This window comes from Vulpes vulpes, chromosome 13, assembly GCF_048418805.1.
Source record: "Vulpes vulpes isolate BD-2025 chromosome 13, VulVul3, whole genome shotgun sequence".
NCBI lineage: Eukaryota > Metazoa > Chordata > Mammalia > Carnivora > Canidae > Vulpes > Vulpes vulpes.
The window spans coordinates 252200-275835 of NC_132792.1; the positions used below are offsets into that span (position 1 = coordinate 252200).

The 23636-nt window shown below is 61.9% G+C and overlaps 1 protein-coding gene across 1 annotated transcript; it reads right to left on the reverse strand.

The window, feature by feature from the left end:
- Window positions 1–1085: 1085 nt before the first annotated feature.
- On the reverse strand, window positions 1086–9184 carry LOC140595110 (cytochrome P450 11B1, mitochondrial-like). Its single transcript, XM_072733709.1, has 3 exons — window positions 8922–9184; window positions 8365–8520; window positions 1086–7459 (listed from the first exon to the last, which is right to left on the reverse strand). Exons 1-3 carry the CDS (start codon window positions 9158–9160, stop codon window positions 7297–7299), a joined length of 558 nt encoding a protein of 185 aa, XP_072589810.1. The 5' UTR covers window positions 9161–9184; the 3' UTR covers window positions 1086–7296.
- Window positions 9185–23636: the final 14452 nt, after the last annotated feature.

Consider the following 23636-nt stretch of genomic DNA (forward strand, 5'->3'; position numbering starts at 1 on the left):
GCCGTTGACAGACGAGGAATGGGGGGCCCCGGGGTGGCTCAGCAGTTGGCGTGTGCCAGGATCGAGTCCCACGTCAGGCACCCTGCATGGAGCCTCCTTCTCCCTCTGCCTGTGTCTGTCTGTCTGTCTGTCTCTGTCTCTCTGTGCCTCTCATGAATAACTAAATAAAATCTTTAAAAAAAAGATTTCCACATCGAAAGAGCAAAAACAGGATTGAAAAGGAAGACTTAAAGGGATGCACCAAGCTTACAGAGTGTGAGACCCAGTAGGGGTAAGATGGCTCTTGTCCCCAAATTAACCTACAAATTCCATTAAATTCCAGTCAGAGTCCAGCAGGTCGTGTGAGTGTGTGCGTGGGCAAGAGCGTGCGTGTGCAAGCTGATTCCAAATATTCAAACGTTTATGCGAAATTGAAGAGACAGGAGTGTCCAAGGCAATCGTGTGGAAGAAGGGAGAAGGTGGGGGACTTGCACGCTCAACTCTCAAGGTTACTTCCATCATTTTGTCAATTCAGACAGTCTGATGTTGGTGTCAAGATCGAAAAAACAGACGCATATAAAGGAGAAAAGAGATCTCACATGCATCTATTTACGGGCTTTCTGACAACGTTGGCCCTGCAGGTATCGGGGAAGGACGCTGGTCTGCACTCACCAGGGGTGGGGAGATGAGATCCTATTCCCTAGGCGGGCTTTGCACAACGGAAGCAGCCTCAGGCGCTTTGTAGGTCTCCACGTAAAACTCAAGAGAACAAGGGGCTACTAGGTACCTACTTGTGCAGAGAATACGAACAGTGATTTGAAGGGGCACGTGCACCCCAGTGTTTAGAGCAGCAGCGTCCACAAGACCCGAACTATGGAAGAGCCCAGATGGATGAAGACGATGTGGTCGCTCTACAGAGTGGACTGTTACTCAGCCATCAGAAGGAAAGAACTCTTGCCATCGGCCAGGGCGCGATGCCACCAGAGGGTATCATGCTGAGCGAAATACGTCGCAGAAAGACAAATGCCATAGGATCTCCTTCATTTGTGGAATTTGAGAAACAAAACACATGAGCATAGGGAAAGGGAAGGAAGAACACAATAAGATGAAAACAAAACCATAAGGGGCTTTTAATGAAGGAAACAACCGAGGGTTCTTGCAGGGGAGGAGGGTGGAGACGTGCGCTTCCTGGGTCCCGGGCGTTGAGGAGCAGGCTGGCTGCAGTGAGCACCGCGGCCACGTGCATCCGACGAACCATCGCATTCTGTCTCTGAAACCAAGCACACGGTATATGTTGCCTAAACTGAATTTAAACACCTTTTAAAGACGATGGTTGAGGACACTTTCCAAGGGATCCCTGGGTGGCTCAACGGTTTCACGCCTGCCATCGACCAGGGCAAGATCCTGGAGACGCGGGATCGAGTCCCAGGTCGGGCTCCCGGCATGGAGCCTGCTTCTCCCTCTGCCAGGGTCTCTGCCTCTCTCTCTCTGTGTGTCTCTCATGAATAAATAAAATCTTTAAAAGATAATAATAAAATAAATATGTAAAAAACAGAAGAGACGGGGTTTTTAAAATTCTTTACAAAGGGAAGTGTAGAATATCTTTGTATCCGTGGGTAATGACAAATTTAAGAAAACTGACAAGTTCAGTGGTCGTCACACGTGGGAAGACTTGTCAATGGGATTCCTTCGAAATTCACAGCCTCTGCCCCTGAGACGCTACCGATACGGCTGTGAGACTGCAAAGGGCAGACGAAGGCCAACCACTCCCCACACTGTGCGCCCAGGGCCTTGTGTTCACTTTATAGAGTGAACTTCGTCCGACAAATCAGTAACTGAACTAGCAGATCATTGGGTGGAAATTGAGCAAAACACCTGAAGGCTGTTGACCAGAAAACGATATCCCAGTGGCTGATAAATATGTGGAAAGATGCCCAACGTCGTATCGGTGGAAATGCAACATGAAACCGCGATGCAGTGACCCCAGAGGCACCACTGAACGTTCGCAGGTGAGCACTCATGTGCCGGCAAAGGGTTTGAAGTGCAAGCACTCCCTTGGGGGATAAACAGGTACTAGAGGCCTGGAGAAGTCTTCAACATCTGTGAAAGCCAAACATCTGCATCGTAGGACTCCGCGTTACCACCTCGGAGAACTGACGCGCTCTCACCTCAAGGGGACAGACTCTTCCCCGCAGTGCTCTCCGGGGGTAGACAACCGCCAGAAAGAGCCCTGATGTCCATCGAGCATCAAGTGCGGACTGTTCGTCAGTAGACACGGATACGACCATGAGAGTGAAGCACGCACGACCGTGGGCCACAGCAGGGGGATCTCCCGAGCACAGAGTAGAGACAAGCAGCCAGACGCCGCAGCAGACATGCAGGATTTCATATTCACAAAGTTCCAGAGCAGGTAACACTAACACGGACGCTTACAAACCCGGACACCACTTCTCTCTGGCCTTGGCTCCTGATGGTGCCTGATGGAGGGACAGAGGCAGGAAACGAGGGTTTTCATCCAGTTCTGTTTCTGGAACTCGATGCTGGTTATACGGTCACGGGCACTGCACGAAAATGCATCCAGCGGTCGCCCTGTGATCCTGCGCTCTTCTGCAGAGCGTTGGCCTCTCTGAAGCCTTTGGGTGGCACATAAAGCAAAGCAAGTGCCTGGAGCCACATGTTGGTTCCTCCTCTTTAACCCCAGAGCCGTGAACGGATACGTCAACTGTGGCAAGTTCCAGGGAGAAAGAATCGAGTCAACACTGGGGTCACCGGGGGAGCAGGACCCGTGAATGAGGGCGGAGGAATTTCAACTCCAGGCCTCTCAAAGAGGCCTCACGGGGATGCTCACTCAGGTGGCCTTGGTTGGCCGGGGCTGTTGGGTGTGCCCACCCGGGAAGGCGGTCACAGTGGCTGTGCGATCCTGCTTGCGACAGGGCGTCCCGCCTGCGCTGGGGAGCAGGGTGGCATTAGGGGTGCATCCACACGTACATTGTGCCAGGAGCCGGGAACAGCTGGCTGAGGGGCCCAGGCAGGAGCTCGTCCTAGAGGGGCCGCTGCACATGCAGAAAATCAGGTGAGGGCCACACTTACGGGGCCACTGCACTTCAGGGACTGCGTGATCCTGTGGGTCATAAGCAATTCTATTCTTGCGCCCTGGAATTCTTAGGCCAGATAACGAGTGGGGAGTTCCTGTGTACAGCATGCGCCAAGGTGCCGTCACACTCCGTAGGCAGCGCCGGGGGCAGCGATGAGGTGGCGGTGTAGACAGAAAAACACCTCCAGGAGGTGGTGTTCACGGAGTGACCCTGGAGTGGACGTACTCGGGTGTTTGCAGCGAGGAGTCCTAGGCAACGTAGAAGCGTTTGCAGACGTAGACGGTGGGCAGGGAGCTGGTACTGGGTGGAGGGTGCTCGAATGTTTGCAAGCAGAAAGCCTGAAATCAGTGGTTTTCATCTCTACTTTTCTAGGTTTGAATGTTCGGGAGCTCCTCGTTTACAAGAACTGTACATACAACTGCACGTTCCTATACCGATCTCAAGAACCTCCTGAAGCCATTAGAATGATGAAAACTAATAGTTTCTACTTTGTTCGTTGTTGTAATACTATGACTTGCAATGAGGGGGGACCTACCAATTTGGAGAGGGACATCATCCCGGACTACCCAATTGAGGAAGAGTTAGAAGGAGCCGTGCGCCTGGGGGAGTCCACATTTCTCCTGAGCGTTGCTTCCATCCTAGTCAGCAACACACTGACCTGAGAGGCCCTCGTGGGGGGGGGGGGGGTCTGGTCTCTCCCCCATTCCTCAGAGAAGTTCACTCCTCTTCCTCCCTGTGAGCCAGGGACACTGACCCCCTGGGCTCCCCGTTGGTGGCTTACCCCTTTCCAGCTGATTTCAAGAAAGGAATAAAGAACATTATTGTTGGCTGTGGGGTGCCGCTCACTGGGAGATTGGGAGATTTCTCGGCGGTTTTGGTATTTGAACGGTTCCTCTGTAGACATCGTCTCAGCAGTAGATGCAGTCTCCTCATGAACAGCGCGAGACTGACGGGACAGTGTGCGTGTCAGCTGACAGCGCAGTCCCGCTGCGCTCAGGCCCGGCACCTGGGCCACCCGGACTCCACACTTCCCGGCTCAGGTCGGGACGATGACGCAGGAGAGTGAATTGGCAATAAAGTGGCACATGGGCCAGCGGCGCCTGACCTTAGGGACTGTGCCCAGTGCCTTCGCGGGGGTCAGCCGGACAAGTCCCGGATGGATCGGGATCCTCCCTCAAAGTGGCAGCTTCTTCCCACCCGTGTGAGAAGGACTCCCCGACGCTGACCCTGAGGAGCGGAAGGAGCTCAGGGCCGCTGCCGAGCACCTTGAGTGACGGAGACTTCTGGGCTGCTGTCACTAACGAGATGCGAAGGGAACAAAACGTTCTCCTCCTTTTGCCCTCGTCTCTCCTCCATTTCTACACCTGATTTTCACTTACAGAGCATTGACATAACCCAAGATTGAGCATTTGAAAGGCTGAAATTCAGTGTTGGCGAGTATATTCACAATGCCGTGCAGTCATCCCCACCATCGAATTCCAGAATATTTTGCAGCCCAAAGGGTACGCTACACGAGTAAGGAGCCACTCTGGACCTCTCTCACTAGTAGGCGGGCAAATATTTCTGCAAGAAAGTGCAAAAACATCTACACACAGGGCGTGATGGCACAATGCAGGCGGGAGACTGTGGCGCATGCCATGTGCCCCTTGCTCCCCCAGGGCACCAGGATGGCGTGTGACACGGATCCTCCACCCCCCAGCCCTGCCTCCAGCCCGGGTATTCAGGTTCTGGCCACATCATGAGGCCGATGAGTCTGTTTCAGTCCTTCCCCTCCTAGAAACTATAAATCCACACACACACGTAGAAAAGAATTGCCCGGCGTGGCTGGCACAAAGGGCAGGACATCATCAACCTGGAAAACGGGTAGAATGACGGGCAAGGGCACAGCGGGCACAGCAGCCCCCGGGGGTGGGAGGGTGGGTCCCAATATCTGGGGGAGAGGACGCGAGGTGTAGGACCCGACGGGGCGAGAGGTTGCGTTGGGACCCCACGGATCGGGGACTTTGGAAGGCCATGGCCGAGGTGAAGGTGGAGCCACGGGTCCTGTGCAGCAGGAGCAGGAGAAGTCGAGGAAACCGAGCCCCGCGAGGCTGGGGATTCCCGTCCCGGGCGTCTTCGGGGGACCCCCAGGCCGGGCAGTGAACACCGCACACGGCCCTGGGCGTGCAGGGGGGCTGTGCGCGGGTAAGCGGAAGAAGCCACAGCAGGGCAGGACCCTCGGAGGACGGTCCTACTTGGCGTCCGTCCCCGGAACGGCAGGAACGCTGGAACCAGGCGCGGCTCGGGGCCAAGACCCCCTTTAATGGCAGGGCGATTCCCCGCTGAGCAGGTCCCCCACCCCAAGGTCCTTCGGTGGGGGTGGTTGGGGTGGGGGAGGGCACAGGAGGCGGGGCGGGCCCACCTGATCGGGCGGCGCCTCTGCCCTGGACGGGCCGCGAGGCCGGGCCGAGCTCAGCGCTCCCTGCCAGGGCCGCTGGAAGAGGGGCAGAGCCGTGCGCCCCGCTGCACAGAGCGACACACGCACACTCCCCGCGGGGAGCGGCCATCCCAGGCCTGCCGGCCACCGCGCGCCACCACGGAGCAGGGCCTCCGATAAAGCAGCGACTGTCGGGCGGCGGGAGAAGCCACCCCGTCCAGCCAGTGCCCGCGCAGCCCGTGCCACCTTGCCGGGTCCTCCCCGGGGCCCGTGAGCTGGGCGTCCTCGCGCGGTGAGGGCAATGAAGGGCCGGGCGCCCGTGGGGTCGGGGAGCCCCGCTCTTCTCTGTGGCTCCCCGTCCCCCTCGCCCGGGCCTGCCCGGGGCCGGGGGAAGACCACGCCGCGGGCAGCAGCCCTCCTCCAGGGCGACGGCGTGCCGAGGGCGCCAGGTCTCTTCCTCCTCCGGGACCTCAGCGTGGGGACAGATGCCGCTGAGGGGCCCCTGGGCGCGGGCAGGGCTGGCGCAGCCTGGGGGCGCCCCTCCTCCCGCTGCCCGGCTGGGAGCCCAGTGCCGGCTCTCCTGGGGCCCGGGGACGCCGAGCGGAGTGGCCCCGACCCCGGCCTTGCCTCAGCCCCTTCCAGTCGGGGGTGTCCCCTGCGCCGGGCCGCCTGGGACAGGCTGCTCGCTGCTGCCAGCTAGGAGCCCCCAGCCGGCTCTCCGCCGTTCAAAGCCCCTTCCTGCCACGGGGTCAGGCCCGAGGGGCCGCTGTGACAGGGCGGGCGGCCACCGCACGCAGAGGCCCTCTCTCAAGGGAGCGTGTGGCTGTGCCTGGCTGAGGGCGCCCCAAGCCTGCTTCTAGAGGTTTCTCCGAGGTCACCCCGAGGCCAGCCAGACACTTCACCATCCTACCTGCTTGGTGAGTCGTCTCCACGGCCCGTCGGCCCCGTGAGCTCCTGGGTGGCTGTTGTTCTAGTCAACTCGACCCTGACCCGCTCGTGCAGGCCCTCGGCGGGGGCTTCTGCCATAAGCCCAGAGCCCCGCGGGGCCAGGAGGAGCCCAAGTGAACTGAGCACAACAAGTGGGGGTGGGGGTGGGAGTTGGGGTGGGGCTGGGGTGGGGCGGCTACCGGCCCCGCTTGCAGCTCTAGGCTGGGCGAGAGCACTGCGGGCACAGGGTATGGCCCTTGAAATGGCACCGAGCAGGACGGGGACCCGAGGTTGGCAGTTCCTCAGGGCAGGGGACACAGGGGCTAAGAGATTGGACAGCGAGGCGAGGCGGGGAGTGGGGTGTGGGCATCCGAAGCCCCAGGGGCTAGTGTCAGGGCGACAGGGCCTCAAAGGCCCCCGCAGGGTGCTCGCTGCCCGGGAGAAGAGGAGGAGGAGGAGGAGGTAAGAGGAAGCAAAGGAGGAGGAGGAGGAGGAGGAGGAGCAGGACGAGGAGGAGGAGATGTGGAGGAGGAGAAGAGGAAGAGAGGAAGGAGGACATGGAGGAGGAAGGGGAGGAGGAAGGGGAAGAGGGGGAGGAGGAAGGGGAGGAGGGGGAGGAGGAAGGGGAGGAGGGGGAGGAGGAAGGGGAGGAGGGGGAGCAGGAAGGGGGGAGGAGGGGGAGCAGGAAGGGGAGGAGGAGGAAGAGGAGAAGGAGGAGGAAGGAGGAGACGGAAAAGTAGGTGCAGGGGCATGCGGAGGAGCAGGAGTTGGGGCAGGAGGAGGAGAGGCAGAGGGGGCAGAGGAGGAGGTAGGATGAAGCAAAGGAGGAGGAGGAGGAGGAGGAGGAGAGCGCCTGGCCAAGCGGGTGCTGAGCAGTCATTAGAGCAGACGGTCTCCGGGGAAACCAGAGCCCCAGCCCGTCAGCACGTCCGGCTCCAGGGCGCTGTCCGTCAGTCCGTCCGTCCGTCCGTCCGGCGGATGGCGGAGGGAGCTGCCCTCCCAGGCACACGCGAGCACAAGCAGCGTTTCCACGGCTGGCTGCCTGCACATGGGGACAAGGATCGCGCGCTCACGGGCGCCCAGAGAGATGCACACGCCACACGGGCCCCGGCAGACTCGCACGCTGACACAGACGACGTGCGTGAGCACACCCACAGTGCCCACCTGCACAGGCACACGACACACCTGGATGCCCCAAACTGGGCACACATGTGCAGACGACACGCTCTTAGGCATGCAGGCGGGTACCGAAGCGCACACACGCGTGCGCACACACAAAGAGCAGAAGCGCGCACACGTGCCAACACGTGGGGACACCGCTCAAGCACGCACACCGCGGCATGAGCACGAGCCAAAGGCCGCCATCGTGGGCACACACACGCATTCACACGCCTACAACAGCACCGACCAGTGAGCATACTTGTGGGCCCACTCACACGCCCGGGCAGACACCCACCACACACACACGCACCCAAGGGTGCACACGTGGGCTCATAGCCTCCCAGGCCTCCCACCTAGGGTTTAGCTTCTGAACAAAGGCGCCTCCCTCTGCCGCCCGCCCTCCTCCCACCCCGGCCTCGCCCTCCTGAGCTCCCTGTGCTCAACCCCAAGGCCCACGGGGCAGGGGCCGAGGGCTGCCGACCCAGGGGGCCCCAAGGCCCCAGCACACACTCCCAGGGGCGCCGGGCCGTGCCTCCACTCTCCCAGGCCTGGGCCTCCTGACTGTAGGAAGGGAGAAGGCCACCCTGCCCGGGCAGGCCACCTCCAGAGGCCTGGGTGGAGTGGGTGCTCCCTCGTGGAAGCGGCCATCCTGCTGTGCAGACCCGTGGCCCTGCTGCCCCTCTCCAGCCCCGGGACACGCGGGCCTCCCCACCCCTCACTGGCCTGGGGCCGGGGTGCTCGCGGGCTGCCCGCTCCCTCCCACGCCGCCCCCCCACTCGCGCTCACAGCAGGAACACGCCGCATTTGTGCCCACGATGCTGTCGGTAGGCCAGCCAGGGGTCCAGGGGCGGCCGCCAGGGCTGAGGGCTCTCCACTCGCTGCAGCCTCTCCACGTCCTCGGGCAGCATCACGTGCACCATGTGTGTCCCTCCCACGTCATACCTGAGGGACAGAGCTCAGAGCCCTGCTGGGGGGCCGGGGCCTCCCTGGGGCTCCCCGTGCAGAGCCACCGGCCTGGCTCCCGTTGGCCTCTCCGTCCTCCTGGGCCATGCACGGGGCTCGAGCCCGGGCTCCTCCGCCGTCTAACCGGGGAAGCCTCTCCCGCTCGGCCGTCTGCCCTCGGCCGTCTGCCCTCTGCCCTCTGCCTCTCGGGTCACCGTCCGGGGAGCCCTGCAGCCTCACAAGAGCCCCGGCTGGTGTCCGGGGTCAAGGGCACGGAGCAGCCACTGCTCAGCCCCCAGGCGGCCGCTGGGGACGCACAGCGCCTGCGCCCGCGGGGACCCAGGAGCCGGGAGGGACAGCCGGGCAGGGTGCTCCCAGCGAGGCGGGCAGGAGGGCTTTACCTGAAAATGGGCCCCAGCTCCTGGAAGGTGCGGTGCATCTCCAGGTGGAGGCTCTCAGAGCCCTGCTGCCTCCAGATCTGCAGCACCCGCATCCACTTGTTGCCGGGACAGCGGGGCACGGCTTCGAAGGGCAGCACCGCCCTGGGGGCCGGAGCGGCTCGGGTGCCCAGTGCGCGTGGCCTGCTCAGGGCCAGCCAGGGCCCGGCCCGCCACCCTCGTGCCTGTGCCCTGAAGGCCATTCCGATGCTCCCTCCGTCGCCGGTCAGCACAGTCCTTTTATCTCGCCCGGAGGCCTGGAGCGGGGACTCGATCGCGTCATGGGAGAAGCTGTCCCTGGATGAGGCCAGGGTACCCGGCGCAGGGTTCAGGGCCCGCGGAGTGGGGAAGGGGGAGGAGGATGGGGAGGAGAAGGAGTAGGAGGAAGGGGGGGATGAGGAGGGGGAGGATGAGTGGGAGGAGGAGGAGGGGTGAGTGGGCGGAGGAGGTGGAGAATGAGGGGGAGGAAGAGGGAGGGGGAGGAAGAGGGGAGGGGAGGAAGAGGGGAGGGGAGGAAGAGGGGAGGGGAGGGGGAGGAGGAGGGAGAGGGGGAGGAGGAGGGAGAGGGGGAGCGGGAGTGGAGGGGGAGGATGGGAGGAGGAGGATGGGAGGGGGAGGGCGAGGAGGAGGGGGAGTGGGAGGGGAGGGGAGGGGGAGCGGGGGAGGAGGATGGGAGGGGGAGGATGGGAGGAGGAGGATGGGAGGGGGAGGGGGGACAAGGGGTGTGGGGGAGGGGGAGGACGGGGAGGGAGGGGGCGGGGAGGGGTAGGAGGAGGGGCAGGAGGAGGGGGAGGGGGAAGAGGAGGCCAAAAGTGATGGATGGGCGTCTCACTCCCACTTGTGCAAGGCCTGCTGGCGGCGGGGCGTCAAGAGTAGGTGTGGGGTGTGGCCCGGGGTCCAGGTGGCTTGACTGGGGTAGGGCCCTCGCCCCCTCCTGGGCTGGGGAAGGAGCAAGATGGATGGGTCCTTGTCTCTTCCTTTTTTTTTTTAAGTTGTTTTTTTTTAATTTTTATTTATTTGGGGATCCCTGGGTGGCGCAGCGGTTTGGCGCCTGCCTTTGGCCCGGGGCGCGATCCTGGAGACCCGGGATCGAATCCCACGTCGGGCTCCCGGTGCATGGAGCCTGCTTCTCCCTCTGCCTGTGTCTCTGCCTCTCTCTCTCTCTCTGTGTGACTATCATAAATAAAAAAAAAAAAAAAAAAAAAATTATAATTTTTATTTATTTATGATAGTCACAGAGAGAGAGAGAGAGAGGCAGAGACACAGGAGGAGGGAGAAGCAGGCTCCATGCAGGGAGCCCGACGTGGGGTTCGATCCCAGGTCTCCAGGATCGCGTCCCGGTCCAAAGGCAGGCGCCAAACCACTGCGCCACCCAGGGATCCTGGTTCTTGTCTTTTCAAGAGATGACAGGGGCCTGGGCTACTTTCCTCTCCCTCTACGAGGACCAGGGCAGGAAGGAGCGGGGGGCGTCATCCCATCGACCCACCTACAGCACTCGGGCATCTCCAGCCTCTGTACCTTTGTGTTCCCGCTTCCTCCCCGGGATTGTCTCCTACCCCTGTGACTTGTGTTTCCTTCGTGGGGACGGACCCCTCCTCAGCCAGGTGCAATGGCAGGGTGCAGGGGCCCCCTACCTCAGCTTGGCATCTCTACCCATAGGCAGCTTCCCCCACCTAGACCGAGTGGTGCCTCCTAGAAATGGGGACCAATCTCTGCAAGATGGTTCCTCACTGGGGTGCCCCACCTCAATCCTGATTCCCCCAGAAAGCTGGACTCACAATACAAACAAGTGCCCCAGGTGCCTTCCCCCACCTCAACCTGGTTCCCCGCCAAGCAGGGTTGCCACCCCCTCAGTTGTTCCCACAGACAGGTGGTCACCCCAATAAAACAACTGATTTCTCCCAGACAGATGGACTCCCTCAGGCAGGTGGTCCCCCCTCAGGCTTCCACCCACGTCAACGGGTGGGTCCAACCCAGACAGGTAGCCTGAAATACAACTGCTTACAACCCACAGGATCACACAGTCCCAAAGTGGAGTGGCCCCAGAAGTGTGGCCCTCACCTGATTTTCTGCAGGTGGAGTGGCCCCTCTAGGACAGGCTCTTGACTGGGCCCCTCTCAGCTATGTGTTCTCCCACCCAGTCCAGGCAGGCCACTTCTTCAGCCAGGCGCCCCCTACGTCAACAGGTGCCCCTCCCTCAGCCAAGCACCCTCCTGCACATACCATCCCTGTGGGCGCCTGGAAGCATGGAGTCCGGGTGGCCCAGGTGCCGGGGCCTGAGCACAGCGGGACTGCGCTGTCAGCTGACACGCACACTGTCCCGTCAGTCTCGCGCTGTTCATTAGGAGACTGCATCTACTTGTGAGACGATGTCTTTTTTTTTTTTAAAGATTTTATTTATTTATTCATGAGAGACACAGCGAGAGGCAGAAACACAGGCAGAGGGAGGAGCAGGCTCCATGCGGGGAGCCCAATGCGGAACTCGATCCCGGCTCCCCAGGACCACACCCCGGGCTGAAGGCAGGCTCTAAACCGCTGAGCCACCCGGGCTGCCCTGAGACGATGTCTACAGAGGAACCGTTCAAATACCAAAACCGCCGAGAAATCTCCCAATCTCCCAGTGAGCGGCACCCCACACCCAACAATAATGTTCTTTATTCCTTTCTTGAAATCAGCTGGAAAGGGGTAAGCCACCAACGGGGAGCCCAGGGGGTCAGTGTCCCTGGCTCACAGGGAGGAAGAGGAGTGAACTTCTCTGAGGAATGGGGGAGAGACCAGACCCCCCCCCCCCCACGAGGGCCTCTCAGGTCAGTGTCCTGCTGACTAGGATGGAAGCAACGCTCAGGAGAAATGTGGACTCCCCCAGGCGCACAATTCCTGATAAAGGCTCTTCAATTGGCTTCTGAAGGACGATGTCATTATCCAGACGAGAAGGTCCTCCTTCATTGCAATTAATAGTATTACAACAACGAACAAAATAGTAACTATTAGTTTTGAAATACTTTGCTCTTGGGGCCTCAGGAGGTACTTCAGATGGGTAAACAAACGTGCAGTTGTATGTACAGTTCTTGTAAACAATTATTTCACGTTCATTCAAACCTAGAAAAGTAGAGATGAAAACCACTGATTTCAGGCTTTCTGCTTGCAAACATTCGAGCACCCTCCACCCAGTACCAGCTCCCTGCCCACCGTCTACGTCTGCAAACGCTTCTACGTTGCCTAGGACTCCTCGCTGCAAACACCCGAGTACGTCCACTCCAGGGTCACTCCGTGAACACCACCTCCTGGAGGTGTTTTTCTGTCTACACCGCCACCTCATCGCTGCCCCCGGCGCTGCCTACGGAGTGTGACGGCACCTTGGCGCATGCTGTACACAGGAACTCCCCACTCGTTATCTGGCCTAAGAATTCCAGGGCGCAAGAAATAGAATTGCTTATGACCCACAGGATCACGCAGTCCCTGAAGTGCAGTGGCCCCGTAAGTGTGGCCCTCACCTGATTTTCTGCATGTGCAGTGGCCCCTCTAGGACGAGCTCCTGCCTGGGCCCCTCAGCCAGCTGTTCCCGGCTCCTGGCACAATGTACGTGTGGATGCACCCCTAATGCCACCCTGCTCCCCAGCGCAGGCGGGACGCCCTGTCGCAAGCAGGATCGCACAGCCACTGTGACCGCCTTCCCGGGTGGGCACACCCAACAGCCCCGGCCAACCAAGGCCACCTGAGTGAGCATCCACGTGAGGCCTCTTTGAGAGGCCTGGAGTTGAAATTCCTCCGCCCTCATTCACGGGTCCTGCTCCCCCGGTGACGCCAGTGTTGACTCGATTCTTTCTCCCTGGAACTTGCCACAGTTGACGTATCCGTTCACGGCTCTGGGGTTAAAGAGGAGGAACCAACATGTGGCTCCAGGCACTTGCTTTGCTTTATGTGCCACCCAAAGGCTTCAGAGAGGCCAACGCTCTGCAGAAGAGCGCAGGATCACAGGGCGACCGCTGGATGCATTTTCGTGCAGTGCCCGTGACCGTATAACCAGCATCGAGTTCCAGAAACAGAACTGGATGAAAACCCTCGTTTCCTGCCTCTGTCCCTCCATCAGGCACCATCAGGAGCCAAGGCCAAAGAGAAGTGGTGTCCGGGTTTGTAAGCGTCCGTGTTAGTGTTACCTGCTCTGGAACTTTGTGAATATGAAATCCTGCATGTCTGCTGCGGCGTCTGGCTGCTTGTCTCTACTCTGTGCTCGGGAGATCCCCCTGCTGTGGCCCACGGTCGTGCGTGCTTCGCTCTCATGGTCGTATCCGTGTCTACTGAGGAACAGTCCGCGCTTGACGCTCGATGGACATCAGGGCTCTTTCTGGCGGTTGTCTACCCCCGGAGAGCACTGCGGGGAAGAGTCTGTCCCCTTGAGGTGAGAGCGCGTCAGTTCTCCGAGGTGGTAACGCGGAGTCCTACGATGCAGATGTTTGGCTTTCACAGATGTTGAAGACTTCTCCAGGCCTCTAGTACCTGTTTATCCCCCAAGGGAGTGCTTGCACTTCAAACCCTTTGCCGGCACATGAGTGCTCACCTGCGGACGTTCAGTGGTGCCTCTGGGGTCACTGCATCGCGGTTTCATGTTGCATTTCCACCGATACGACGTTGGGCATCTTTCCACATATTTATCAGCCACTGGGATATCGTTTTCTGGTCAACAGCCTTCAAGTGTTTTGCTCAATTTCCACCCAATGATCTGCTAGTTCAGTTACTGATTTGTCGGACGAAGTTCACTCTATAAAGTGAACACAAGGCCCTGGGCGCACAGTGTGGGGAGTGGTTGGCCTTCGTCTGCCCTTTGCAGTCTCACAGCCGTATCGGTAGCGTCTCAGGGGCAGAGGCTGTGAATTTCTAAGGAATCCCATTGACAAGTCTTCCCACCTGTGACGACCACTGAACTGGTCAGTTTTCTTAAATTTGTCATTACCCACGGATACAAAGATATTCTCCTATATTCCCTTAGAAAAGAGAAAAAACACCCTTTTTTGTATATTTTTATTTCGCAAAGAGTTTCCAACTATCTTCTTTAAGAAGTGTTTAAGTTCAACTCAGGTGACATATACCGTATGTAGTTTCAGGAACAGGATGCAATGATTTTCAGATGCACGTGACAACCGGTGCTCACTGCAGCAAGCGTGCTCCTCGGCGCCCGTGACCCAGCACGCACACATCCTGAAGCCCTCCGGGGATCAGCTATTAAGCGCAGGTGTTTTAGCTCCATGAGGGCGGGAGGAGCTGAGAGACGGACGAGTCTCAGCGGCAGGCTGGTGATCAGAGGGCCAGTCCGGAGCCAGGTCTACCCGAAGCTCAGGCTGGGGGGCGAGGGAAAGAGCCCACGAGGCAGGAAAATAGGGACGCCAAGCTTCTCTGCTCTCCCGTTCCGGCCCACCCGGAGGAACTCTCTGGAGGCTCTCTGAGGTGCTCGTCCACACACCTGTCGCCTGTGCAGGCCAGCGGCCGAGCGCCTACCGCGCTCTTAGGAACCGCTCCCGGTCCAGAGGCCCAGCAACGGGGACGGGGGCTGGATACGGAGCAGCACGACGCGAGGAAGGCTGGAGTCCCCTGGCGTCCACCACCGCGTGAGACCACAACGAGCTTCCAGAGCATCGGCCTCTCTTCCCTGAGCCCTGCTGGCCTCGGGCGAGCTCTCTCTGGGCCAAGCATACCCCAGAGCCATGGAGGGTGAGGTGCGGGGAAAGAGAGTCCCCACCCCCGGGAGCAGTCATCCCACCTCGGCCACGCACGACTCACCGGGTCTCCCGGACGGGCCCCATAGCGCGGCCCTGGCGGTGGTCCTTCTCCTTCAGTGATGCAAGGGCCTGACAAGCCGGGGGTGCCAAGCCCCCTGCTGCAAAGCCAGCTGCCCGGAGTGAACCAACCCCCCGGCGCTGAGCAGGTGAAGAGCCAGCACCCACACACCCACGCCACCCGAGGTGCCTCTGCTTTCGAGCTCTTGGTTGCTTTCCGGAGGTGACCACTCGGGTCTCCTGGTTTTCCTCTCCCGTGCTCTCAACTCCTGTCCTTCTGGTTTAGCTGCGCCGGTGAATGATGTGCCCGAGAATCCCTAGGTCCCCCGCCTCGACCCCAAGAAAAGCAGAACCCCAAGCCCGTGCGGTCCCTCTGCTCCCCAGGACTTGGACGTGCGCCTCCAGGCCGCCCTGCCAGCTCCAGGACTTGTAAGCGCCGGGCCCTAGTGTTCTGAGGTTTCCCGGTGGCCCCCGCTGAGGGCGCCCTGCAATCCCGTTAAGAACCACGGGGCCGTTCCGGCCACGTCACCACCCACTCACAGGCCGAGACCCGCACAGGACAGGTGCCTGGTGCGGGGACAGAGGCCGGATTGGAGGTCCTCCCTGAGTCCTCAGTGGGCAGATGCCCGCGAGGTATGGCAGTTGGCACAACCCTGAGGGAGCAGCGAGAGGACTGTTCTGCAGGAGGCTCTGGACACAGAGGGGCAGGGGATGATGTGGAGGGACGCTGGGGGGCACAGGGCCTGGGGACACGCCCTGAGCAGGGTCGCAGACTAGGCCTCCGCCTCCTTCTCAGGCTCAGCCCCCTGGGTCGAGTGGTCACTGACTTCTGGCTGTTCGTGTTCTTCAGGTTAGAGCCCTGGATGTGGGACCCCTGCTCAGGGCACGGGAGCCTCTCAGTGAGAGGAGAGTGCCCTGTAAGGTCACACTCTCAGTGTCCTCTGAGCCTGCCCCTACAACTGTCCGCGACTTCTACGAGGGGGGAGTCCTGATAGTGCGTCTGCTTCTAGGGTCTGTGTAGCTGTAAGCCTTTTGCCAAGTCGGCCACAATCAAACGGGAAACAAGTAATCCCCCAGGTTACAGCCGGGTGCCAACACACATGGCCGAGGCCTGACGGGGGGGGGGGGGGAGGGGGTGGACCCCTGAGATGTAACAAGCCCGCCGACCCCTGGAGACATCTCAGGAGACGAGTACACTGCAGCCCAACATCGTGGGTCATGTGGCTGTTGGAGATGGTGTGCACTGCCCTGTCCTGGGGCTCAGCCTAGTTCCTGGGATGTGCTCCCATGACGGGGACAGGGCAGGCCTAGCTACGGGGCCCGGTGCAGAGAAAGAACCCATTGGATCCTCTCCCTGAAACTGCTCAGGCAGTGGTGGCTAAACCACAAGGTGCAGGAAAGACAAAGTGACACTTACGAACAGAGATTGTCAGGCAGCGCCTCCGATCCTCCTCACAGGCCCTAGTTGTGGCACAATAGAAATCGTTGACAGCTGCACAGTCATAACATCTCATATTATAGGGCCCTGGAAGACACTCAGCAGCATCAGGTTCAGGCTCCACGTGCAACTTCCCCCGACCCCAACCCCGGGCCCCGGACCCCGGACCCCTACCCCCTGCCTGAGAGGACGTCTGCTCTGGCAGGGATTAGCTTCCAGCAGGGGCCAGGCGGTGTTCCTGTCCCCAGAGGCTGGGACACGAAACCCTGTGCTCTGCACACAGGCCTCGTCTGTCCCAGGAGGACTGACAGTCACAAGAGGCCGTGTGCCCCCAGCCCCCCATGTGCCTGGACTGAGCCACCTCAGCCCGCTCTGGCTAGAATCGCCCCCCTGACCCTCTGGAGCTCAGGGGCACTCAGTCAACCCCATGCCACTGAGGGGCATGACGAAGGACCTCCCTGCTGGCTAAGGTGACAAGGTCCTCTCGAACCCTTTCCCTGACTCTAGAGGACAGTAAATTCTCGTTGCCTCCAACAGTGGCAGAGGCTCTGGTACTCACAATGTTCTTTTCCATGGGTGACCTCGGGCCACCCGACAGCGAGGAGCAAGGCCCAGAGGAGCATCGTTTCCTGCAGGGACTGGAACCTACGGAGAGGAGACAGTGCGCGTGTGGGCAGCTCTGTGGGTGCCGAGAGCGTGTCCCGGGGTGCATGTGTGCAGGGTGCAGGGCTCCCGGGAGGGTCAGCAGCTGGCAGCAGCACCAGCCACCTGCCACTTGTACCCGCCTCCCTGCAGACCTTCCTCCGGGGAAGGGGACCCGGGGGTGGGGCCCGTCGGGGGAGGGGACCCTGGGGCTGGGGCCGGTCGGGGGAGGGGACGGGGGCCCCATCGGGGGAGGGCGCCCGGGGGGTGGGGCCGTTGGGGGAGGGGACGGGGATGGGGCCCGTCGGGGGAGGGGACGGGGGTGGGCCCGTGGGGGAGGGGACGGGGTGGGCCCGTGGGGGAGGGGACGGGGTGGGCCCGTGGGGGAGGGCGCCCTGGGTGGGGCCCGTTGGGGGAGGGGACGGGGGTGTAGCCCATCGGGGGAGGGAACGGGGATGGGGCCCGTCGGGGGAGGGGACGGAGGTGGGGCCCGTCGGGGGAGGGGACGGGGGTGGGGCCCGTCGGGGGAGGGGACGGGGGTGGGGCCCGTCGGGGGACGGGACGGGGGTGGGCCCGTGGGGGAGGGGACGGGGGTGGGCCCATGGGGGAGGGGACGGGGATGGGCCCATCGGGGGAGGGGACGGGGATGGGGCTTTCGGGGAGGGGACGGGGGTGGGCCCGTGGGGGAGGGCGCCCGGGGGTGGGGCCCGTTGGGGGAGGGGACGGGGGTGTAGCCCATCGGGGGAGGGAACGGGGATGGGGCCCGTCGGGGGAGGGGACGGAGGTGGGGCCCGTCGGGGGAGGGGACGGAGGTGGGGCCCGTCGGGGGAGGGGACGGGGGTGGGCCCGTGGGGGAGGGGACGGGGGTGGGCCCGTGGGGGAGGGGACGGAGGTGGGGCCCGTCGGGGGAGGGCGCCCGGGGGTGGGCCCGTGGGGGAGGGGACGGGGATGGGGCCGTCGGGGAGGGCGCCCGGCAGGTTGCGCCCTCCGTGGGCTCTCGGGCCCGCCCCGCCGCCCCAGCCCCTGCCCCTCCCCGCACGGCGGCCCCGAGGCGACCTTCCAGAACCTTCCGAGGCTCGGCCACACTCGCGCTCCCCCGCCGCGTGCGCGTCCCCGGGGTCTCCGGCCCGCACGAGTCCCGCCAGGCCCTGCGCCGCTGCGCACGCGCCCTGGACCGCGGCCTTCTAGAAGGTTCTGCGGGCAGGACGCCCCGCCCCCGCGGCCCTGGGTCCGGCCGTTCCCGGAGGTTCCCGGAGGTTCCCGGAGGTGCTGGCTGAGCCCCCGCCCCCGGCAGCGCGTCGTCCCTCCAGCAGGTGCGGGGCGTGCGGGCGCGGCCAGGGCTTCCAGAAGGTTCTGGCGCGGGCGGGGTCCGGTCCCCGAGGCCGGGGGGAGCGGGAGGCAGGGCGGGGCCTCGAGGCAGCCCCTGCGCTGCTTCTGACCGCGCATCTCCCGCCCTCGCTGGCGCCGAGCTCCGTGGGGTCGCGCGCGGGTGCGCGGGGGCAGGTTCCCGGGGACGCGCCGCGCACGGAGCGCGGAGGCCGCGGCGGACAAGACCCCGTGGGCCGCGCGGGGAGGGCCAGGTGCTGCGGGTGCGGCTCCTGCGGGTGCGGCTCCCCTGCCCGGCCCGCCCGGCCTCTGCCTGGCTCCGTGCGCCGCGTCCCCTCGAGCTTGCACCGCGACTCCTGCCCGCACGTGCCGGGGGGTGATTGGCGCGTGTGCGGGCCTCTCGGCCTGGCCGGGGCACCCGGCGCCTTGGCTGCGCTTCGCCGTCGTCGCGGTCGAGCCGCTCAGGAGCGCGGGAAAGCCCTTGGCGGTTAACGTGCCGCTCGGCTCCAGGGGCCCTGGGCCCTTCTCCGCTCCTCCCGGGCCTTGCAACGCCGCGTGTTGCTCAGGAGCAGGCCCGCACGCGAGGGGCGGTCTGTGTTCTCACCTCGTCTTGGCGTCGCTCTGGGGAGATGGCTCGTGCGGGGGCTCCGGGCTCCCCGGGTCCCCGGGGCTGTGAGTCCACTGAGGCGCCGTCGGCAGCGCTGCCCGTGTCCGCCTCGGTGGTCGTGAGCCCCAGACCTCGCTGTGACTCGCAGACCCCCGTCTGCACACCCCGGTACACGGGTTCTCCCGCGTCGTCTGCTTTCTTCTCTGTGGCGCCCTGCGGGTCCCGATCCTGGTCCCTTCCCGTCCCTGGGCCCGTGACGGGGACGTCTCTGTTGCAGAGGTCTTGTCCTCCCGCTGCCTTGGCCGCTGGAAGCTGTTTCCTGGGCTCTGGGCTCGCCTGGTCTTCCGGCTGACGGCGGCCCGCGGTGGGCGTTAATAGGCCGTGGGGGAGACGGGCCCTGAGCGTGAGGCTTCGCGTGCCGGGCCCTGGGACCAGGACTCTGGGGGATGTCAGCTGTAGCTCTAGTGCCCTTAGGTGTCCCGTCCCCGAGCGAGCTGGTTTGTGCGTCCGGTTTCGGCTCGCGTCTTGCCCAGGCCTCGCTCCCAGGACGGAGGGTGTGTTCCGTGGCCCTCGCGGCTGTTGTCCTTTTGAAAGTTGAAGAAAGGCCTTGGTGGCCAAGTGGCCGAGGCTGGTCGTGGGCTCCTGGCGCGGGGGACTCCCGGGCACTGCCGTTCACAGCCCCCTCCGGCTCTTGGGCACAATTGCACCTGAGGGCTGCTCCCGGCCTCAGGCTCCGCCAGCTTCTGCTGCAGGAAAGGGGCTTTCGGGGCTCGTCGCGGGGTGCACCTCGCTCGCGGGATTGGGCGCTGTCAGTTCTGTGACCCCAGTTCTCCGAGGGGCCTAGAGCTGTGGTTGGTTTTCGGTTCGGCAAGTGTTTCCTTCTGGCAACGATGGTGCCCAGCTCCCAACGAGTAGGGCTCAATGCTTCTGCCTGCTGCCTCCTGGGGGGGGTGGTGTCATGGGGGTAAGGAAGAGACCCGGAGACAGGAGAGGGGGACAGGCTCACTGCCTGCAAACGGCCATGATTCATCGGGTGACCAGGAAGGACACGGCTCCGTGGGGAAGTGACAAACGGGGAGTAGAGTCAGTCAGGCAACGGGGAGAAGGAAAGTTGTTTCAAAAGATCTACCCGTGAAGGTAAAACAGCAACAAAAGCACAGAGTTGAGCTACCAAAAAAACGTTCAAAAGAGCAGGGACAGGGACGCCTGGTGGCTCAGCGGTTGGACATCCTGCCTTAGGCTCGGGTCGTGATCCCAGATCTGGGGATCGAGGCCCGTGTCGGGCTCCCTGCAGGACCTGCCTCTTTCTCTGCCTGTGTTTCTGCTTCTCTATGTGGGTCTCATGACCAGTTAAATAAAATCTTAAAAAAATAATAAAATAAAAAACAGCAGGGGCAGCGCGTCACCTACAGAGCTAGCCACTGTGTGCATTAGGATCAGTAGGGTGAGAACCCGAACGTGGAGAGTGTGTCTGTGGGAGTCAAAAATAAAGGACCCATCCTTTGCAGAAAGTCAGTGGCTTCACTTACGGGTGCTGAGGTTGGGCATGTGGGGCCGGACCCAGGATCTGCTTGGCATGGACGGTCGGGCATATAGGGCTTGCAGGCCACGGGATGTGCCAGATGGTGCCCGCTGTCCCCAGATGACCGACCAGCCTCCCGTGGCCCTGGGTGTGGACAGGGAGGAAGCCAGGCGGAACCCTGGGGCCCCAGAGCTGACCACGTGTGCCTGCTCTTTCCGTCCATGCCCAGGCACCGCGGGAAATGATGATCCTCCTGGCTTTGCTCTTGCTCGTGGACCTGCCGAGGGTGGAGACAAATGTCACCGTGTCAGGAAAAAAGGGTAAGGCTCGGTCCCTCGGCTTCCTGGCTGTGAGTAGGCAGGCCACGATGAGTCTGAGACACGGGGTGGCCACCCGGCCAGACGCCACCATGGCCCCAGCAGGTCTGGACAGGAAGAGCACAGGCAGCTGGGAACAGGACACCCTCAGGAGAGCAGCCCCCAGATAGGGACACCTGATGGGGCAGCCTCTTAGTTGGAGCCCCCGGCCAAGGGGGGCAGGTGTAGGCATGGCCAAAATCCCGGTGCCCTCCCCAGCACCCTGTGGTCCCCCGCGTTGTCCCTCACACTGTCTTCCTGGGAGCCGTCGGGGGAGCCAGGCCCAGCCTGGTCCTTCTGCGACCCTCCAGCACTGTCTGGGGGGACTGGCGCCGCCGCGAGAGGGTGACCGGCTCTCTCCCGGGAGTGGGTACTGTCCTCATAGAGACCCAACAGCGGGCAACGGCGCGGGGGTCAGGGTGCAGGCCTTGGGGGTCGAGGAGGGTGCAGCGGGTGCTGGAGGGGGTTAGCTGGGCCGGGAGGCCGGTGGGGAGGGCCCGCGAGAGCAGACGGCCGGTCTCCCGAGCCGCTGAGCGCGAGACGCCAGGCGTGAGACGCCAGGGGAGCATGCTTGTGCGGGAAGGCGTGTGCGCAGGCTGCGGTGCGGCTGTGCGGGTGCAGTGCTGTGTGTGTGCGTGTGTGGCCGTGCCTGGTGTCCGGGGAGGCGGAGGGACCCCCAGGAGAGAAGACCGAGGACTCGGGACCCACTGGTTGTGGTCAGGTGGAGGAGGGAGAGGATGGTGGACGTTCGCCTCGTAGGACTGGAGGCTGGAACGTTCCACTGCGTGTTTATCCCTCCCTTCAGGCCTGCTGAGGTGTCACGTTTGTGAGAAAGAGAATACATTCGCCTGCCAGAATGCAACACAATGTGCCCGGGACGTACAGTTCTGTGCTTCCGTTGCCGTGAGTGAGTATCTCTGTTCATTCTGGGGTTCGCAGGCAGGTCAGCCAATGGAATCAGGGTCTGTCAGGTTTTACTCCCCAAGGGATAACTAATCTCAAAGTGACCTTTCTACGAAGGCAGGGGCAACAAAAGCAAAAATGAACTGTTGGGGCTTAATCAGGTAAAAACACGTCTGCACAGCAAAGGAAACGGTCAACAGAACTACAAGACAAGCTCCAGGGTGGGAGAAGCTGTTTGCAAATGACGGATCAGATCAAGGGCTAGTGTCCAAGATCTATAAAGAGCTTCTTAAACTCAGCAGCAAAGAAGCAAACAACCAATCATGAAATGGGCAAAACACAGGAAGGGAAATTTCACCAACGAAGGCATGGACTCGGCCGCCAAGCACATGAGAAAATGCTCCGCGTCACCTGCCATCAGGGAAACACACGTCAAAACCACAAGGAGATCCCACGTCACCCCAGGGAGAACGGGGAAAATTAGCAAGACAGGAAACCACAAACGTTGGCGAGGGTGTGGAGCAAGGGGAGCCCTCCTGCACTCGGTGGGAGTGTGGACTGGGGCAGCCACCCTGGAAGACTGTGTGGAGGTTCCTCAAAGAGTTAAAAATAGACCTGCCCTACGACCCAGCCATTGCTCTGCTGGGGATTTACCCCAAAGATACAGATGCAGGGAAAGGCCGGGACCCCTGTACCCCGATGTTCACAGCAGCAATGTCCACAGCAGCCACACTGTGGGAGGAGCCTCGGTGTCCATCGCAGATGAGGATAAAGAAGCTGTGGTCTGTGTATACGGTGGAATGTTCCTGAGCCACTAGCAACGACAAATACCCACCATGTGCTTCCACGTGGAGGGACCTGGAGGGTGTGATGCTGAGTGAAGTAAGCCAGTCGGAGAAGGACAAACATTATATGGTCTCATTAGGGAAAAATAAGAAATTGTGAAAGGGATTAAAGGGGAAAGGAGAGAAAATGAGTGGGAAATACTAGAGAGGGTGACACAACATGAGAGACTCCTACCTGTGGGAAAGGAATGAGGGGTAGTGGGAGGGGAGGTGGGAGGGGGGTGGGGTGACGGGCACTGACCGGGGCACTCCGGGATGAGCACTGGGTGTTATGCTATGTGTCGGCAATTTGAAGTCCAAGAAAAAATACACAACAAAATAGAAGTGAAGTTTAAATAAAATTGGAGAGCAAGATCCTTCGACCAGGAGTGGAAGGAAGCAGGTGGCCGAGGAGACCAGCTTGCGCAGGACCAGTGCCGCCCCGGGGCCGACCCCCAGGAGCGGGACAAGAGGAAATAGTGGGTGTATTTGTGTCCATTTTTATTTTGCTGAGCGTTTACTTAAGTACCCGGGAGAGGGAGAGGGGGAGGGGAGGGAGAGAAAGCTCAGGCGGCGCGTGCACCTGGGCAGGGGCGCAGGGAGAGAGCCCCAAGCCGACTCTGCTGAGCCTGGAGCCCCACACGGGGCCCGACCTCTCGACGCCGAGATCAGGAGCTGAGTCGAAACAGCGTCAGACGCTCAACCGTCTGAGCCGCCAGGCGGCCTGACCTGTACTCATTTTTGAATGAACGACGTGTTAACGATGTCCCCTGTCCCTCAGAGAGTAGCTTTTACGCGAGAGCCACCAAGTAGGGCCGTGGGCTGCCGTATGTTCTGGAAGGAACGCGTGTGCGGGAAGATGTGTGGAGACCATCGCTCCGTCGCGTGTGAATCCCCCAGGAGCCTCTGGCCACACGAAGCCCTTCCCCCCAAAGAGGCGTCTGGAGGCCGGCACCCCAGAGCGGGGCCAGGTCAGGGCTCCCCAGATCAGAGGGAACCTGGCAGCCGCTCCGGGGGGCCCGTGCACATGCCCCGAAACGTGAGGGGTGCTGAGTGGAGGCTGAGGACTCGCGCCAGCCCCGGGCAGACCTCACAGGCTCCTGGGGGGACGCGGTGAGCACGAGGAACTGCCGATGAGGAGAAGCCAGAAGAGGGCCCCGCGGCCAGTGCCGACCCTGCTGCCCGTGCAGGTGCACGGCGACAGCGCTGGCTCCCGGGCCCCGGGTGGCGGCTCGTCCAGAGGCCAGCGCTGAGCCCCGGGCAGTGGCGACGACGGGCCAGAGTCCGAGC